At 62.1% G+C, this 15,588-nt stretch overlaps 1 protein-coding gene across 3 annotated transcripts; it reads right to left on the bottom strand.

Annotated features, from left to right (window-relative positions):
• Nucleotides 1–1,230: 1,230 nt before the first annotated feature.
• Nucleotides 1,231–14,736, bottom strand: FADS3 (fatty acid desaturase 3). 3 transcript variants are annotated; one of them, XM_004770323.3, is made up of 12 exons: nucleotides 14,342–14,735; nucleotides 6,684–6,794; nucleotides 5,986–6,183; nucleotides 5,535–5,636; nucleotides 5,276–5,398; nucleotides 4,951–5,011; nucleotides 4,354–4,430; nucleotides 3,872–3,969; nucleotides 3,372–3,468; nucleotides 3,184–3,263; nucleotides 2,852–2,977; nucleotides 1,231–1,558 (listed from the first exon to the last, which is right to left on the bottom strand). In XM_004770323.3, exons 1-12 carry the CDS (start codon nucleotides 14,546–14,548, stop codon nucleotides 1,507–1,509), a joined length of 1,332 nt encoding a protein of 443 aa, XP_004770380.1. In that variant the 5' UTR covers nucleotides 14,549–14,735; the 3' UTR covers nucleotides 1,231–1,506. The 3 variants fall into 3 exon arrangements, with proteins under 3 accessions (XP_004770380.1, XP_044919304.1, XP_044919299.1); XM_045063369.1 differs by lacking the exon at nucleotides 5,986–6,183 and having other exon boundaries at nucleotides 14,342–14,736; XM_045063364.1 differs by lacking the exon at nucleotides 1,231–1,558 and having other exon boundaries at nucleotides 2,850–2,977; nucleotides 3,149–3,263; nucleotides 14,342–14,736.
• Between the last annotated feature and the right edge of the window lie 852 nt (nucleotides 14,737–15,588).

A 15,588-nucleotide genomic window follows, 5' to 3' on the forward strand; every position in this document is an offset into this window, starting at 1 on the left:
CACACGGCACCCGGAGTCAGCAGCATTTCCGTAGGTGGCCACAGGAAGGGGATCTCCCAGCAGAGGGAACAGCCCGGGCAGGGAACCTGAATGTGAGGTCTGCTCTAGACATACAGAGTTTGCTTTCAAGGTAGGAAGTACCTCTCAAGAAACAAACTGGGTCAGAGACAGCCGCCGGCTTGTCCCAGGTGAGAGCAGGTGGGGCCCCAGGGTGCTGGACTGCACACGTGCATTTTTTTAAATTTCTGAACCCTGTTGCCAAGCCCTATGCAAAGAAACTTCCACACAGCATCCCCTTTTACCTTCCATCACCCTAGGTCATACTACCGCTCAGAGGTTGAATAACTTCCCACAAAGTCATATAGCCATGACTCCCAGCAAAGGCAGGATCCCTCCACCCCACCAGGGTTTTCCTGACCAGAGAAGTGGGGGCGGGAGTCGCATGGCGGGGGGGCAGGTGTCCTTGGGAAAGGACTGGATAAGACCTCCAGGACGTGTGCCCCTTGACCTCCTCAAGAGAACCCAGCCCAGGACAATGGCGGCTCTGACAAATGGAGGGACGATCCTGCGGCAGATGGGGGTGGGGTCAGGGGACTCCAGCTCCCTCTCCAGAAAGGCCCTCAGAGAAATCCTAGCTTCGCATTTCATTTTCTTTAAGCTGCTGATGCCAAGCAGGCACCTGGTCCCAGGCAGGCATGCGAGAAAGCCTGTGTTTCCCCTTGGGGGCCACTGAGCACAGTCAGGCTGCACCCCACCAGCCGGATGCCAAGTGCGGAACCAGTGGGTGGTCCTAGGAGACCCCTCAACAAGGAGGCTGCAGGAGGAGGCCAGGGCACGTCTGGGCCATGCTGGCTCCCCCTTTCTGTGCTCAGGGGGCGCCTTGGACATGGCCTTCCGCCCTGAGCCCTGGTCTGCTGGACAGGCCCCGGTCCCACTGTGCAGATCCACTGTGCAGAGGAGTCAAGCGAGGGGAGCCCATCGTGACTGCCGGAGGTTGCTGGTGAGTGGGCCAAGAACACGAAGGGAAGGCCCAGGCCTACAGAGAGAGCTGAGCCTGGGGCAGCTGCCAGCTCCCCAACCCCTGGCAGAGGGGACCTCTAAAAGCCATCATTCACTGGCACCCCCCAATTGCCATCTCCCAGCACCCCAATGGCCCAAGGGCCCGATGCCTCTGAGGAAGTCTGGGGCAAACTCCAGCCCCAAGAGCCTTATAGAGTCAATACTCCATCATGTATCTGGGTTTGTTTTTATATAAAAATAACAGTTTTCCCTAAATTTTTGCTCTAGGAAAACATGCCATGCTGTGTGGCTTTATGTACCATCCCCCTAGCCCTGGTCCTGTTTGGCCAAGAGCCATGGCCTTAGGGCTGCCAAGCACACAGGTGAGGGGGCTGAGGTGAGCAGATCCAGAAGGGTGGGCAGGGCCCCCTAGGCCAGGTGGGGAGGGGGGCGGACAAGTCTGCCTAGGCCAGCTTGGTGGCAGCCGGGCCCGGGGTCCGGCTGTCCTCACTGGTGGAGGTAGGCTTCCAGCCAGACATCGCCAGACTTCTTCAGTGACCTAGGAGACAGAGATGGGGGGTGGGGGGGGCTGTTGACTGCAAGATACTACCCCCAGCCCCCAGGACAGTGAGGGTGAGTGAATGGACTTGTCCCCATTCCTCTGGGACAGGCCGCTGGGGTGGGGGTGGGGCAGCCAGGTAACCGGGAGTGGAAGCTCCACTTTCATTCACTGGAGTAGAATCTAGACGTTGCCTGGGAGCAGACAGGGCACCAAGGCCAAGTCCAGACTGCAGTCAGCACGGGCCTGTCCCTCGTTCTTCCCCACTCTCTCTTTTGTCACCTTCTGCTGGGCCCTGCGATCCCGGGACCCATTTCTAAGTCAAGGAGCCTGCCGCCTGCCCACCCTCCCTACCCTGAGCCTGACGGCAGACAGAGCAGCCAGAACCAGCCACAACTCGCAGGGAAACTCTGTGCCCAGGGCAGGCGCTCAGAGCCAAGGGCCAGGAAGGGTCGTGCAGGAGAAGCCGCAGGAGGTCCAACCCCAGCATGGAAGGAAGGGCCTCGGAGTCCAGGGAACAGTGTGCGGCGGAGCACAGAGGGGGCCGAGCTCTGGCTGTGGAATCTGACCACGGTTCCCCATGGCCAAGGGTACCTGCAGGGCCAACTACCCCATCCCTCGCGTGGACAGCTACAGGAACCTCTGCTCTGCTTCTTTCTGCTTCGAATCGAGCCCCCATCAGGGCATCTCTCCAGAACCCCAGTCCTGCGTGTCCCTCCTCCACTCCCGTTGGCACACTCTTGCCTCACAGCCTTGGCACGGCTGTTCCCTTGCCCCAGATAGTCACCCCGTCACACCTGACCCCATGGCCAGCCCTCCCCCCTCCTCCCCGTCCCTGCTCACGTGGCCGCTTCTCAATACCACCCTCCCTGTCACCCTATCAGAAACCCGCGAGTCCTACCTGGCACTCACGTCCCCTCACCCATCCCCATTCTTAGGTTTTATGGTTTTCTTTTGCCAAAGCGTATCTTCTCTTCCCACGTCCTCTGTACTTGACTTATTTTAACCTTCCTATGGCCCCTACTAGGACGTCACCTCCAGAAAGGTTGGGATCTCAGTCTGTTCTGCTCAGAGACAGGGATGCAGGACAGGGCCTGGGCCCACGACAGGTGCCCCCAAAACCCGGTGGTGTGAGAGAGCCCCGGGAAGGGAGGGAGGGCACAGGCTGAGGACAGAGAGGTTGATCGGAAAAGCCTCAAGTGCCAGCTCTTGAAGAGGGACCCGTGTGGGCTCTGAGAGCCAGGTGTCCGGGAAGGTGCCCGAGGGGAGCTGCCGTGCATGGGGGGTCCTTACCCAACGATGTCCACCAGGGCGGTCAGGAAGGGCTTCACCTCGTAGTTGAGGCCGTGCTTGGCACACAGTGCCTTGACCAGCGGGGCCACCCTGCGGTAGTTGTGCCTCGGCATCGTGGGGAAGAGGCTGGTGGGGAGAGCGTGGGTTGGCACCTGAAGTGGGGGGTGCCAGAGGGAGCCCCCTTCCCCACCCAACCCCTCCCAGGCCCCCAGGGAGTCCAGGGCTTATGTCTTGGTCTCCCCAGGGAAAGACTGGACACAGGGGCCCCTGGCCAGCCCCCCCAGGCTCAGGACTCACTCCCACCCCCGTGGGGCCTCCAGGGCCGCACTCACTGGTGCTCGATCTGGAAGTTGAGGTGGCCGCTGAACCAGTCAATGAAGAGCGAGGGCTCCACGTTGCAGGTGGCCGCCAGCTGCCAGAAACAGGTGGGGCACCGCTGAGAGGTGGGCACAGGGCCCTGCCCTGGGAGCCCCACCAGGGGCTAGCGGGGCCCCGGCCAGGTCACACCCCTGCAGCCCACCTGAGAGCTGGCCCAGTCCCGGTGCTTCTCGTGGCCAATCTCCTTGGGGATGTGGTTCATCTGCGTGATCCACACGAACCAGTGGCTCTCCAGGACCCTGAGAGGAGAGGCTCAGGCACTGCCCGTGTCTAGCTCACTGCTTAGATCAGGCCTGGGCCTCAGCATCCTCATCTGTGCCCCGGGACTGCTGTAACCCCTCCCCCACTGGTGTCTGAGGAAGCTGAGCGAAGCAGGGGCCATGGCTCGGCGGAGCCCGGAGCAGCCCAGCGCACAAGGATGGCCGTCCATGGGGCCGCTTGTAAGCCGGGCCACGGCCTCCAGACCCGCCGCCCCTGGGACCCCGCCCCTCGTGCTTCTCAGCCACCCCAGGCAGGAAGCCCCGCTGTCCCCATACTGCAGATGGGGACGTGGAGGCTCTGAGCATGGAGGGCTGTGGCCAAGGTCCCCTGCCGCCTGCGTGTGGTCTCTCCAACTCCCGGCCCTTCCGAGTCTGGCCATACCTGACAGCAACGAAGAGGAGCAGAGCCCCAGGGAGGCCGTAGAAGGGGGCGTAGCACAGGAAGAAGCGGGAGTAAAAGCTGGCGGCCCACAGCAGGTCCTGCAGAAGAGGGGAGAGGAGCACAGAGGCCCTGAGGCAGTCGGGAGTGGGAGCTGGGGTCACCCACCCCTTCTTGCTGGCTGTGCCTCAGCAAGGTTTTCCTAGCAAGGTAGAGGGCCAGGGTCCTGGCCCTGCCAGCCTTGTGGGGCTAACTCTGGAGGAGAAGGTGTCATGGAGGGACCCCTCCCTGGGAGACACAGAACTGGCAGAGTCGGCCCAGGGGGTCCCCGCTTCCAGGTAGGGCAACCTGACCCGGACAGACCCCCAGCACGTCCTGTGCACACTTGCACGTGCACACCTCGTGCCCCCCCTCCTCCCACCACCGCCAGCTTCCCTGGGAGACCCGCGCCGAGTCCCCCCCACGCCCCTACCACCCCCGCTTACCGTCCACTGCATGCACACCAGCATGTAGGCCAGATTTTCCACCTCGAAGTTCACCAGGGTGAGCAGCGGTGGGCCGACTGCAAGAGGGAACAGCGGGGTCAGGAGGAACAGGGCTGGGCTGCCAAGCAGGAGAGGCCGAGGGAGTGGGGGAGCGAGGCGCTGTTACCCCGGGAACGCCCGTGCTACCGGGTGCCGGTCCCCTCCAGGTACCCAACCCCATGTCACCCACGAGTCTTCTGCAGGCCAGGGCCAGGTTCCCAGCCTCAAGCAGGCCTCCCCACCGACTGCCCCGTGCTCTAGGGCTCCGGAGCCCCGTGCTGCGAGTGCAGGAAGGAACTCTGAATGCCCAGGCCGAGGCTGCAGCTGGCGAGGGGAGAGTCAGCCCTGGCTGCAGGTGGTGGTGGTGGGGGGGAATGGTTGAGGGGATGGGGGGGTTGGGGGGAGAGAGAGAACTGGGCAGGAGAGGCCAGCAGGGGCCGTAGGAGGGAGGCTTTAACAAGTGGGCCCCCGCCCTGGGAGGCAGCGGAAGCTGTCGAGAGGGTCGGCAGGCCCGGCCCCGCTGTGCCCCCATCTCAGGGCCAATGCACGCCCACTCACTCAGGAAGAAGTACAGGTGCTGGCGATGGTAGGGCAGGTACCGGCGCTTCTTTTTGCCGTACTGCGGAGACAGCACAGGCTGGAGGCTGGCTGGGGCCAAGGCAGCCCTAGGTTCCAGCCATTGGGCCCATCCCCCCTCCCCGGAGGGCTGGCAAGTGGGGAAGGGGGGCCCCTTGAGCAGTGGCTCAGCCTGGATTTGTTGGGGAGCTTGGTCAGGGGCCAGGCCTGGGCCACAACAAGGGACTCAGTGGCCACAGTCCCTCCTCCCAACTCCCACCACCAAGCCGCAGGGCCAGCGGGGTGAGTCCATGTTCTCCCCACGCACCTCAACAGACGACTCCCCCAGGAGGAAGACGGGCGCCACGGTGACATCTGGGTCTTTGTGGAAGATGTTGGGCTTGGCATGGTGCTGGAAGTGGCGGAAGTTCCACCAGTGGGCCGAGAAGCCCTGTAGGGGATGAGGGAGCACTCAGGGCCGGGGCGAGGCCGGGTGCACCCCCCGTCCCCGCCTGCACACTCGGGCTGCCAGGGAGACACCCCCAGCTCTGCGCGTGGCTCCCCGCCGCCTGCCCCCCCACCCTCACCTTCAGCTGCCCCATCACAAACTGCTGGGCCACGTGGTTCCACTGGGACTTCCTGAAGACCGACGTGTGGCCCAGGTCATGCTGCAGACACCAGCACTGAGCCTGGGGACCGAGGCAGGGTCAGGAGCCGGTGACCCAGGACCGGACAGCCCAGGGTTCCCTCCCAGCTCCCAGGGCACCCCCACAGTTATTGCTGCATTTTAAGACCCAGTGGGCCATCTTCCTCTGTTTGACAGATGAGGACAGCTGAGCATCAGGAGGCCTGGGGACTTGGAAGTCTCTCACCGAGCTTGTTTAACACGCAGCTTGACCTACAGATACACGCCTCTTGGGGACTCTGCGGCTCATTCATTCATGTATTCACTCAGCAAATACATCCAGAGTGCCCTCGGGTGCCAGGCCCTGTATCTACTAGATAGCTTGGGCGGCGGCAAGACAGCGCTGGAGTCACCTGGGAGGTGGCCAGGACAAGGGCGGCAAGGGTGCTGGGCACCCAGCCCGGGCCGAAGAGGTAGACGAGAAGCCAAGCGAGCACCTCCATGGCCAGGATGTGGCCCAGCAGGAGAGCGAAGAAGGCGGGCTTGGCCTCAAACAGCTCCATGTCCTCGGCCGCCTGGCGTAGGGCGCGGAAGTCCTCCACCAGCTGGGCCTGCCACGGTGGGAGGGCTGGTGGGCTACAGCAGCGAGGCCCCAGTGATCTCCGGGAGTCCCCCCACAGCGACCCATGCCCCAGCCAGTCCCGGGGCCAGGCCCATGGGGTGCAGCCGAAGGAACGGAGGGGAGAGCTCCAGCCCGGGGTCTGAGCTGGGGAGGCAGCTGGTGGCAAGGGCTGGCCCCACAAAAGGTGTGGGGCACATGAGAAGCAGAGAAAGCCAGAGCAGGGAAGACCCTTAAAGCCCAGTGCATCCAAACCCTCGGTGTAGATGGGGATACTGGGCCCAGAGCAGGAAACACAGCAGATGCTGCAGCCCGGCCAGCCCCCACTGGGGGCTTCTGCCTCCACTGCCAGCTACCTGCCCAGGAAGGGATGGCCGACCCAGCCTTGGCCCCCGGGGGCCCCTGGGAGGAATGTGGACGGAGCTGCTACTGGCGATGCCCCCACCCCCACCCCTCCGTTGGCAGCTTGGCCTCCACCAGGGCCCCGCTCACGTCCTGGGGTCCATCCTGGCTGGGCTCCTCTGGGGCCAGCTCTCCAATCAACAGGGGCTGCAGGAACTTGCGCACAAAATTGAGGTCCTGGTGGAAGGCGCGGAAGGCATCCTGAAGGAGAGCCAACAGTCAGGGGGACAGCCAGCCCGCTGCAGCGGTCCCCAGAGGCAGCATGGGTGGGAGAGCCTGGGATGGAGAGGCAGCTGGTGGATCTGCGGTCACATAAACAGGGCCACATGGGTCAGCCTTGCCCACTGGCCTGGCCGAGTCCTCCCCAGGACCTGGGTGTCCCGCTGGAAGCCAGGCTGCAGCTACTTTCCCCAGCACTGGTGGCGGGGGGGGGGGGGCTCGCCAAAAATCAGGCAAGGGCCACACAGACTGAGTTCTTAGGTTGGCAAGGAAGAGACTCAAATGGTTAAGCTCATTTGATTTTAAAAGCAGGAGGAGAAAATATCATTTTTTTAAAAAAAAGCAAATTAAATAAACATCACATACTCCCATGGCTCTCTGAAACCACTGGGGATGGGAATGGGGCGAGACACACTATAACAGGGGTTAGAGGCCAGAACAGCAAAGCGCTAGGGACTGGGACCAGTGGGGAAGCCGGCCCAGGGGCTTCTGAAACGTTGAGCAAACCGGCCTGTACAACTGGGCTCCCTTAGTCTTGCCAATCGAGTCCTGGTGCAACGGGCTTGTCCTCGCTCTCAGCTCTTCACTGGATTTTCACCCTTGAACTCGCAGAGGCTATCTCTGAAGGAACTAGCCCTCACCGGCTTGCCCTGACCAGCTAGAACAAGCAGGGATGGGGGTGAGGGGCTGTCCCCGTGGGGCCTGGGACAGGGCCCTGCTGGCTGCCGAAGGAAACAGCTCTCAAGAACACTGAGAACGGGGCCTCCCATTGTTCTCCTGCTAACAAGCCTTCCAGCTTCTGGGGGACGTTCAGACGGAAGGCTGGGCCCCTCTACTTGCTACTGGACATCCCGCACGGTCCTGCGGGGAGGAAACCCTTCAGGCCCCTCCAGCTCCCACTTAGAAGCCACACCTCCAGGATCCACCCCAGGGTCCCTTTTCCTGTCCAATGCTTGCTTGCTGGCCCGGGGCAACCTAGAGACCTCTGGGGGCTGGGGGTGGGGCCCAGGAGGGTCCAGCTTCTGGAATAACCTAGGTCCTGGGGAATATGACTTGGAACCCTTCCCTGAGCTCCTAAGCAGGGAGAGAGCTGTATTATGTAGACCTCTCCGCTCTCCGAGTTGATCTTGACTTTGGAGGGAGGAGGTGGAGAGGAGACTGGCCCCACCGGAAGCTGCCTGGCCCCGGGGCCTCCTGGGGAGCTGCGAGGGTAGACAGCTCTGGGGCTCAGCTGACCCCACCCACTGTGACCTTGAGCAAGTCTACCCTCCTGCGGGGACCAGGCAAAAGAGGGCAAGACTCCAGACTCCAGCGCCTTTCAGGCATGAAGCGCCCTCACCCGGCCGAGCCACCATGGCCAGCGTCCACCTCCACCACCTTCTCATCTCTGCCCCCATGAAACGCGGACTCTCCCCGCCCCCCAGACCCTGGCAGTCACCACTCTGCGGTCTATGAATTTGACTACTCGCGGGACCTCTGATAAGAAGGATCAAACATATTTATCTGTCCTCTTGTGGCTGACCTGCCACTCAGCATCAGGCCCTCAAGCTTCATCCCTGTTGGAGCAGGTGGCAGAATCCCCTTCCTTTCCGACGCTGATGAGCACCGACTCTGAGCCCCTCTTGCTTCCTCTGAAACTCCCCCGGCTGCACGTGGCTGCAGCCCCAGGATTTCTTCATTCCTCTTTCAGCCCCTTCTTCTCCCCCATCCTGTGTTCTGGGGTCACCCTGGTGCCCACCAGACCCCCAGATCTCCTGAGGAGCCATAGGAGCTCCCTCCTGACGCTGTCCCTGGGTCCCGATTCACCCAGGCCAGGCTTGGGGATGCGCTGGGGGCAAGGGCCACCAGAGGGACTTCCAGCCTGATCTATCCCCTGGCATGACAGGGGCTGGTTAGGCCCCAAAGGGCTGGTGAGAAAATCCAGCAGCCCACAGACAAGGGTCTGGCTGATGGGGGACAGAAGGGGCAGGGTGGTGGCTGGTCCGTGGGAAGCAGGTCAGCACCACTGAGCCTGTCTTTTTTTTTTTTTTTTTTTTTTAAGATTTTATTTATTTATTTGAGATGGGGTGAGGAGAAAGAATCTGAAGCCAACGCCACATAGTGTGGAGCGCGATGCAGGGCTCGATCCCACAACTACCAGATCACAACCTGAGCTGAAACCAAGAGTCGGACACCCAACAGACTGAGCCGCCCAGGTGCCCCGAACTGTTCTTGTGCTCAGTCCCAACAAGGTGGGTCGCTGGCCTTGGGCCAAAGCCTGATGCACCAGCAGACAGCTTTTGCTGGAACCCATGCGGGGGGCCATGTGAGCAGACCCTCCCTGGGCCACTGCTTAAGGACCCAGGGGCTGGGCAGAAGACTCAGAGAGGTCAAGCCACTCACACAGCTCCATCTGATGGAGATTGGATTCTGATTGGATCAGAATGCAAAACTGTGCTTGGGGCCACTCAACAGTAGCCCCAGGGTGGCCACTCCTGGGTGGGGCTGGGGGGAGGCAGTGGATCTTGGGGGGGGGGCAGTGACGTGGAAAGTGGCTCTCACCACTAAGCTGGCCACCATCCCACAGAACCAAGGACCTGGCTGCTTGGAGGCTAGACTGTGAGGCACAGGAGGGGGGGTCCTGGTGCTTCTTGGGCTGTATTGCCTGAGTTTCAGGGCACTGTGGGGGGCCCCACCCTCCTCCACCCCTGTGCCCTGGGAAACATCCTATGATCCTCCCCCACTGGCAGAGCAGGCGCTGGATAGCAGGTGTGAGTAAGTGGACAAGAGTCCGCAAGGCAGGGATAAGAACCATTTTACTGGAACAGAGGCTTGGAGTGGTAGGGACCCCTGCCCAGGCCAGAGTCCATCACAGCCCAGTGGGGATTCCAACCCAAATAGATCTGTGATATCCATGCTCTCTGAGCTCCTGCCCTGCCCCCACAGCTCCTCGTGAGCCCCCAGTAGCAGTCGGCCAACGGGTGGGAGTGGGGGGTTCCGTGCCAGGCTGCTGGGGACCAGCCATCATGAACTGAGCTGTGAAGCCACAAACAAGATTGCACACCTCCCCCCCATTTTGCATTTCCTCAACAGTACAGCAGAAACCACCAGTGCCCATCTCATGGGGCTGCCGGGAGGACGGATCTGGGCAGGTAGAAGTGCACTGAGAAGGGCCTGGCATCCAGCTCCGGCCGAGTCCTGCACTGGCCCGATGTGCCCTTCTCCTGAGCCCACTGGAATTTAGTGCCTCCCAGGGCGGGCCTGTGGGAGTGAGGCAGGGGAGTGGTGTGCACCCCAACATTCAAATCCTAGCCAGCCTGAAGCTGGACACATAGTGGGGACAGGCAAGCATTTCTGGTCACTCCCCAAAGATTTGGGAATGTTCCAGATCAGGAAGGGAATGGAGCGGGGCTGCTGGGGGCTCAAGTGGTCTGAGTCTGTCCATGCAGCCTCCTTAAGCCTCTGTTGAATTGTGACAATGGTGGGTAGGGGGGTAAGCCTGACGGGATACCCGAGGAATCCTTCCGTCCCTCCTCTCCCTGTGGGAAGATACAGGAAGCCCTCAGGCCCAGCCTGTGTGCTCCTTCCCATGCCCCCCCACCTGCCTCATCGGGGTCAGTGGGGAAGTAGTACCAGGGTCCCCGTTTTATAGACGAGGACACATAGAGACAGAGGCCAAAGGGCACACAGCTCGTGCAACCCCCACCCATGCAGGCCAGCCTGACACAAGGACCAACCCTCCCAGAGAGCCACTCCTGGTGCCCCCAGTGACTAGCCGGCACCCAGGTTAGGGCTCCGCCCAGCACCCCAAAGGGGCCAGGCCCTCTGACATGTGGTGCTTTCTCAGCCACACACCCCCCCCACCCCCCCGCCCAGCTCCCTCTGGGAGCTCTGGCTCTCCCTAGCCGCTTCATGGGAAAGCACGAGGCTTGCATGCCCTCAGGAAGAAATGCACGGAGGGCCACCAGGCGGGTGGGGCCACCAGCGTCCCTCCATAGGCACTGTGTTCCTGCCCAGCATGCCCCCAGGGCAGGAGCCAGGCACTGCAACTAGCGTGGGAAGGAGCCTGAGTGGGTGGGGACCCTGCAGAAACCAAGGCAGTGCCCAGGGAGGTCACCCTTCATGCGGAGTCCCCGCAGGCGGCCAGCGTGCTGGGTGGAAGCAGTGTGGGCTCTGGAGCCAGGTCCTCTGCGTTCCTGCCCGGCCCCCTCTAAACCCACCCCTCAGAGCCTCCCCTCTGCCCACCTCCTCCCAGCTCCAACCCAGACACAAGCCCCACTCTCCAAGCCCAAGGACTCAGGCCCTGCTCTTTGAGGGTTGCAAAAAGGTCCCTGCACGTCACCCACATCCAGCCTGTCTCCTCATCTGTGAAACGGGTCAACACGCATACGTGCCTTGGATGGGTTGTTGTCCGAACACCCCTAAAGCTAACTCCTATACCACCCACCCACCCCATTCTGGTGCTCCTGGGCCCCCAGCAGCTCCTGCCTTCTGCCCTGGCCATGCCTGCCCTTCTGAGCCCAGGTGACTGGGACCTCAGCTGGGAGAAGGTAGGTCCCCACTATCTCTTCCCTTAGCCTGCTGCCCTTCTCCTGGAGGGCTCTGCCTTCCCATCCCCATTAGGGATCCTTCTAAATGTACCTTATATTGCCCTGGCTTCCCCACTCTGGCCTCCAAGATCCCCTTAGAATAAAGCAAAGTTCTGCTTTCAGGGACCCAGACACCCAGTGGGAGCCCACTCCCACCACCTCTGGACCTCACTGCCTGCCCTCTCCCCTCTGCTCCACTCCAGCCCCGCTGGCTTCCTTGCTTATTTCCTTGAGCACCTTCCCACTTCTGAGCCTCTGCTCTAGCTCGACCCTCTGCCAAGGAACTTTATCCTTGCGATGTTTCATTCGTGGCTGTATTTTTAGAGGTTGGAGCACAGTTTGGTGGCTGCGATATGCTCACTGAGGATCTGCGGGTGGGTTTAATGAGTCAGTAAGTGAAGAATGAATGAATGGAAAAAAACCAGTTAAGTCACAGGGCAGCATGTGGTTAAGAGGATGGGCTACGGATTCACATCTCAGACCCTGCCACTGAATATCACGTCACTTTCTCTTTTTGAACCTCAGCTTTCCCATCTGTAAAGTGGGAAAAATCACAAAGAGTACCTGCCTCACATGGGAATCCTGAGGGTTAGAAGAGTCAAATGCTGAACTTGGAGCCCAGCTCACAGTAGGTACTCGGTGCCCAGCCCTGGTATGCTTCTGACCAGCAGCAGCCGGGTCTTGCCCCTCCGTGGCTGGCTCCACTAGTCTCAAGCTGCCTCTGACTCTTAGGCAAACCTGGCTCGGGGCCCAGATCACTCTCCCCAGGGTACCCAGCTTTGTATCCCAGGATGGCCACAGGCTGACTTCATGGCACAGGAACTCTGGGAATTTCCTGGCAGGAAGGCTTCTGCTGCCTGGACATGAGAACAGCTGATGGGACGGCTGGGGCTACGGAGAGGTGGCCGGGGGAGCACAGCCCTAGCAGGACAGCTATGCCACCCCTACCTGTGCTCCAGGGCCTGGAATGGGGTGCCCAGGGCCTGGACTTGACCACACACAGCACTGGGCTGCTCACATCTGTTATCTGTGCTGTAGGCCCCGCAGAGACCAAGGTTGGGGTTCCCCCCCAGGCACCTCAGAACCTCTTTGGTCCAAACAGCCCAGGTTATTTCTGGCAACTCCGGCCTGGTGTTTGGAGCCCTGAGAAAGCTAAGATGGGCCTCAATGCAACTCCTTCCTGGTGCAGGCGTGGACAGAGCCAGACAAGGCCGAGTGGCCCAGGGGCGGCTATGCCACGGCTAGTCCCCTGCCCTATGTGGTCTGCAGGGCGCACTCGCACTTACTGGCCACACGTACCGACCAGGAGCGACTACATGGCAGCCCTAGGGCCACAAAGTTGTTGAGAAGGCACAGTCCTGCCCGCAGCCGGCTCACTGGCTGGCCCAGCTCTCCCCACTTTACAGATGAAGAAACTGAGGCTCAGAGGAGTAACACCTGGTTCAAGGTCAATCTGAGTCTCCGATGGGAGATCGCTTTTTGGAAATGGGAAATGGAAATTACTGGCGATTGAACCAACGCGAAAACTGTCTGATGGAGGTCTTGGGTGGAGGGCTAACTGTCTGATGGGGTTCCCATGAGGGAGGCCCCCAGCACAGGCCCGGGCACCAAGCAGGAACAAGTAATTCAGAAATGCTCTGTGTCACCCTTCCTCTCAGCTGCCTCCATCCTGCTCCAAGGTTGGGGTGGCCTTGAGGGGGGGCCAGCACCCTGGCATTTCATCCCCACCCTCTCCCCTGGCAGAAACACACACGCATAAGACCACGCACACAAACGCGTACAGTGCTCACACGCATACAGGCCCGTGCGTGGTCACACGCTTGTCGGCCCCCAGTCAGTTTCAATGCCGTGGCCACCACCTGGCCCACGGACAAGGCTTTCTGTCACGTTCTCAACTTCCAGGAGGCTTCTGACTTTAAACCCTCAGGTTCCTGGGGTGGATGTAGCGAAGAGAGACCTTCTCCCTTACAGAGTCCATGGGGATTGTCCAAACCAGCAGCCCTGGTAAACAGGGACACTGACCTCCTGGGACAGAACAGTCTCTTCTGCCGCTTAAGAGTTCTGCCAGTTAGGGATTCATCTCCTGATATCTGGAAGATTCCTGGTACCCTGAGTAGCCAGCCAAGAATTTTAGATGGTCAAGACAGAGCATAACATGGCCTCGACTCCTCGTCTTAGGATGGGGCCTGCTGGATTCCAGAAAGGGGCTGGTGAGAAAGGGGGCTCCCCACAACAGGCTGTTCTACCACTGGACTCTGGCCAGGCAGTCCGAGTGGACCGGGCCACATCCCTCCTTGGCAAGACATGTCTAGACATGGGCTGGGAAGGGGAAGTCAGGGTCCCCCAGGACCAGCCTATTCCTGGGATGATCGTGCTTCCCGAGGAGGCCCACCCAGCCTGGCTGGCAAAGTTCTCCCACGTGCAGCTGCCAGCCCAGGAGAGGTGAGTCACTGCCCCTCAGAGCAGTTTACAGCGGTTCTCAGGAAAGCCACAGACCTCTGGGCCCTGCCCAGGCTTTGCTGCCCAGCCCCCAGCCTCTGATGGCACATCCTTGCAGTCCGGGATGGGGGGGGAGGGGACCCACCCTACTCCTGGCACTCAGCAAAAGGAACCTGGCCTGGGGGACCCAGATCCCAGAGGAGAAGCTCAGGGCCCAGGGAGGGCTCCTTGACCATGACACACCCACCTCTGAGAGCCCCTCACTCCTGCACATACCCGCTGCACCCAGCCCAGCCCTGTTCCATGGCCCCGTGTGCAGGTCCTCCATGCGGGGGACGTGGCCTCCTTACTCCACATCGGGCCCTGGCTTGTCCATCCCAATTCTGGGTCCCAGAACGGGAGATCAAAGGTCAGCGAAGAGCAGAAAGGATGCCAGACCCCGCAAGTGGAGAGGGTCCCAGTGCCCACCACCAGGCCCCAGCGAGCGGCAGGCTCCACCCGGCCAGCGGTGGGCTTCCTTACCGTGGCGTCCTCAGCACCGTGGTGGCCAATGAGGCGACTGCCCCCGGGGTGCCGCTGTGCCCAGCGGCTGATGTCGTAGACGCGACGCTCGATGACCAGCCACTTGTCGCCCGGCAGGTTGTGCTGGCGGATCTGCTCCCAGCGGAAGGTGGGCAGCGGCGCCCCCGGAGGCGCGGGCCCCTCGCCGGGCTCCCCGACGCCGCCCATGGCTGCGTGCGAACGCCCTCGGGCCCCCCGGTACCTTGGCGACGTCTGCCGGAGACCCGGAGGGGAGCGCGTCGCGGCCCCGGGGGCGTCCTCCGCCGCCACCGGCTCCTCCGCGGCCCCGCCCTGCCGCTGCGGCCGCCGTACGAGCGTGCGCCTGCCCGGCTCCCGGCGCAGGGAACTTTTCCCTCCCTTATAACCGCGCTGACAGCGCCCGCCTCGCCTCCTCCCCTCGCCCGGCCCCGCCGGCCCACCCCGAACCCGCTCCAATCCCCGCGCGGCGCCTCGGCCTCCATTGGCTGCGCCGCGCTCCGGGCCGGCGAGGGCGGTGTCCAGGCGGGCCCACCCCGGCCGCGGGGGCCGTGGCCACCACGCCCGGCGCTGCCCCGGGGCGCCGTCCGCGGCCGGCTCCCGGCTCCCGGCGGGCGGGGCGGGGTGCACTGGAGAGGGACCGGGACTTTATACACCCTTGACCTGTGCGGCTGTGCCCTCGGGGCCCAGGTCTGTGCCGGCGGGGCTTGGAGCCACAGTCTGCGCACACGGGGCTTCCAGCCACGCGTCCCGGAACGTTCAGTCCCGAGCGCTCGGAGGTGGGAACGCCGCCTCGGGGTGACTGTAAACAGCTCTCAAACGATCGGCCCCCCAGCTCTGCGCAGCGAGGCCGCCGTCGGGGCTGAGCGACCGGCTGCACCAACCCGCCCGGCGCGGGGCCGTCTGCGGGGGGCCGTGGTCTTTCTGAGGCTGGGGCTGCAGGGTGGGGATGTGGAAGGGGAGCAGGGGCACCCGAATCCGTAGTGGGCAGCTGTCGTCCTCTGGCTGCCCTGGCGGGTGGCTTGCCTGGTACAGCACCCTCCCCCACTTTTACCTAAATAAATTCAAGTCCTTTTGAGAGTGTAAGGTGCTCCCCAAACTACTTTTTATGTGTTTTTGAGATAAAGACACCTGTTCCTAGAAGCGAAGCGTCCCCAAATGATGTGGAGTGCAGTCAGGCCAAGGTTCTGCAGCGGGGCATCAGGTGAGCCCAGCAGCATCGCCGGGGAGCC

The sequence above is a fragment of the Mustela putorius genome, unplaced genomic scaffold (assembly GCF_011764305.1).
Source record: "Mustela putorius furo isolate JIRA1106 unplaced genomic scaffold, ASM1176430v1.1 tig00000127_pilon_pilon_pilon, whole genome shotgun sequence".
NCBI lineage: Eukaryota > Metazoa > Chordata > Mammalia > Carnivora > Mustelidae > Mustela > Mustela putorius.

Coding starts and splice junctions, on each gene's coding strand:
- FADS3 (XM_004770323.3), bottom strand. CDS start 14,548: ATGGGCGGCGTCGGGGAGCCCGGCGAGGGGCCCGCGCCTCCGGGGGCG. Junction 6,795..14,341: donor ACGGTGCTGAGGACGCCACG/GTAAGGAAGCCC, acceptor GCTCTCCTTCAG/GATGCCTTCCGCGCCTTCCA. Junction 3,970..4,353: donor TGGTGTGCATGCAGTGGACG/GTAAGCGGGGGT, acceptor CCTCTTCTGCAG/GACCTGCTGTGGGCCGCCAG.